The 2,329-nt window shown below is 37.4% G+C and overlaps 1 protein-coding gene across 1 annotated transcript; it reads right to left on the bottom strand.

The window, feature by feature from the left end:
* Positions 1-343: 343 nt before the first annotated feature.
* LOC149209562 (disease resistance protein RPV1-like) lies at positions 344-2,037 on the bottom strand. Its single transcript, XM_089398672.1, has 3 exons — positions 1,508-2,037; positions 1,292-1,394; positions 344-1,087 (listed from the first exon to the last, which is right to left on the bottom strand). The coding sequence occupies exons 1-3, from the start codon at positions 2,035-2,037 to the stop codon at positions 344-346; spliced, it is 1,377 nt and encodes a 458-aa protein (XP_089254798.1).
* Positions 2,038-2,329: the final 292 nt, after the last annotated feature.

The following is a 2,329-nucleotide window of genomic DNA, read 5'->3' as shown; positions in this document are numbered from 1 at the left end:
TCTATCGGATGTTGGTTAACTCACCAAAGGAATTTGGTAGCCTCTTCAAAGCACTGCACAAGCTGATTGGGAAGTATACTACAAAGCTTATCCCACAGCTTCCAAATAATTCACCATTTCTCTGGTACCAAGGAATCACTAAGCTGTGATCATCACTATCACTATCCCTGTGATCAAACATTCTGATTATGCATAATGTTCAGTCTTTAAAAACGATGAAGAAGAATTTAAAAAATTCTAAATTGATTTTTGTAGAATAATTTTAACTTTCTAGAGTTTTGAATGATTTAGTGCTTACCGATGATTGCTGCAACATATCATCATCAATTATGTCTGTAGGATGCTAGAGATGACATGGAAATGAAATGTCGGCAATCTCTCTTCCCATGTATCGAAGGTGATCGTGCATCATTATTTCGTTATATCTATTCACCTCTACGAGGCATTTGTTCTCTATATTTCGAAATTTGCACAAACCATTACGACCTGATCCATCCAATACTCTCATGGTCATATCCCTGTTTTCCCCAATGAAAAAGTTGGCAATAGCTAAGAATATCCATAGGTCCTCCATATCCAGTGCCTCATAGTTGATTTGAAGTATTTGTTTTATCTCCTTAGGAAGTATGCGTTGAAGTTTATCCATTTGGGCTTCCCAGTAACATGTATTTTCTCCATTGAGAAGTGCCCCAAACACCTTTAAAGATAAAGGAAATCCATCGTAGGCTTTTGTGAACTTCTCTACCAAAGGTTCACATTCTGGAAGTGGATGTGGTTGGTTGAAGGCATACAAACAGAAGCGTTCAAGAGAATGTTCTGAACTGAGTCCAGTTAGATTATATATTGACGCCTCTTCGAATCTTGACATTTTGAGAACATCTTTTCTCCTAGATATAATTAGTATTAAACTATCAGACTGGAGTATATTTTGATCTGGCAAAAGCTCATCAACCTGATCCATATCATCTACATCATCTAAAATTATTAAGAGGTTAGGAGATGAAATAGGGTTCTTTAGAATCTCTTTTCCTTCATGGATATTGTCTATGGGCTTATCCCATCTTGTGAAGCTCTTAATAAGTTCTTTCTACAAAAAATTTAAAGAGCCTTTACCTACATTACCTTTGACATCAGATAAAAAGCGGGATCTACTGTGACCAGAACTCTTCGTATTAAAAAGTTCTTTTGCCAATGTGGTTTTTCCTACACCACCTAACCCCACAATCCCCAACATCTGAGGTTTAACGCTCTACTGTCGCAGCAAAAGAACTTTATTTTCAAAATTGATTACTTTCTCATCCAGACCTATTGGATATTTAGCAAAGGCCAAAGCTCGTTTGTTCACCTTTTTTAAAGCCCCTTCAACTACATTATCTACCAACTCTCCCTTGTCGCTGGTTATTCACAAGAAAAGAAAATAAAGAGACTTGATGAGAAAAATAAGTCTATGCATATATCATGAAACATAAAATAATACAATAATGAAAGAAGTATTTTAAGTTCTCACCGGTTACACGCTTCCAGCTCAAAACCACTTATTCTCGTAGCTTCAAAAAGTGCATTTTTCCAATTTTCAATCATGCTGGAGTCATACCATGACTTATGTTCACTAGTTTGAGGATCAGTGCTTGTCTTTTTTGCTAGTCCCTCATGGGCTCTAGCATACCCTCCCCATGTCCACTGTAGCTCATTAGGCTTCACGTGGTAAAACACTGGAATTATTGGAGAATTTGACTCCAACATAAAAATGAGTTTTTTAAGACACCAGGTTGATTCGGCATATCCGCTAGAAAAAATGGGCACGTGCACTAAGGTAGACCCAATAGCCCCTTCAATCTGAGGAGTAAAATAGTCTCCCCTTTGCAACTCAGGTTGATCTAGAAACACTCGGAAACCATATGATTGAAGACGCCAGTAGAGATGATTGGAAAACGTTTTCTTGACATCCCAACCATGATGGTTAATAAACACATTGTAGTCGGAATTAGGAGCTGCGGAGGTGGAGGTGGAGGCAGTGATGGAGGAAGAGTCCACCATTGTTGTTTCCAAAATACAAATAGAAATGAGAAATAGGTAAAGATGTTTAACACTACCGGAGCATCTTGCGAGGGATGAGATTAGCTAAGAGTTTGAGAAGAGCATAAATTCTGGGGAAATTTGCAATGAAAAATGTTGATGTTGTGAGGAGAAATTTAGATTAACTAAGAGTCTGAGACATTGGAAAGGCGAAGGATACAAAGCATGAATTTACACATAAAATACGAGTTGCTTCTCTTCTATTGATCACACAAAACATGATGATTACAATGAACCCTGTGAAGGGTAATTA

Source organism: Pinus tabuliformis, chromosome 1_2 (genome assembly GCF_031772625.1).
Source record: "Pinus tabuliformis cultivar Carrire ecotype Pingquan chromosome 1_2, CPIR1, whole genome shotgun sequence".
Classification (NCBI taxonomy): domain Eukaryota; kingdom Viridiplantae; phylum Streptophyta; class Pinopsida; order Pinales; family Pinaceae; genus Pinus; species Pinus tabuliformis.
The sequence above is the reverse complement of the archived record's forward strand: the minus strand, read 5'-3'. Positions and strand labels throughout refer to the sequence as shown.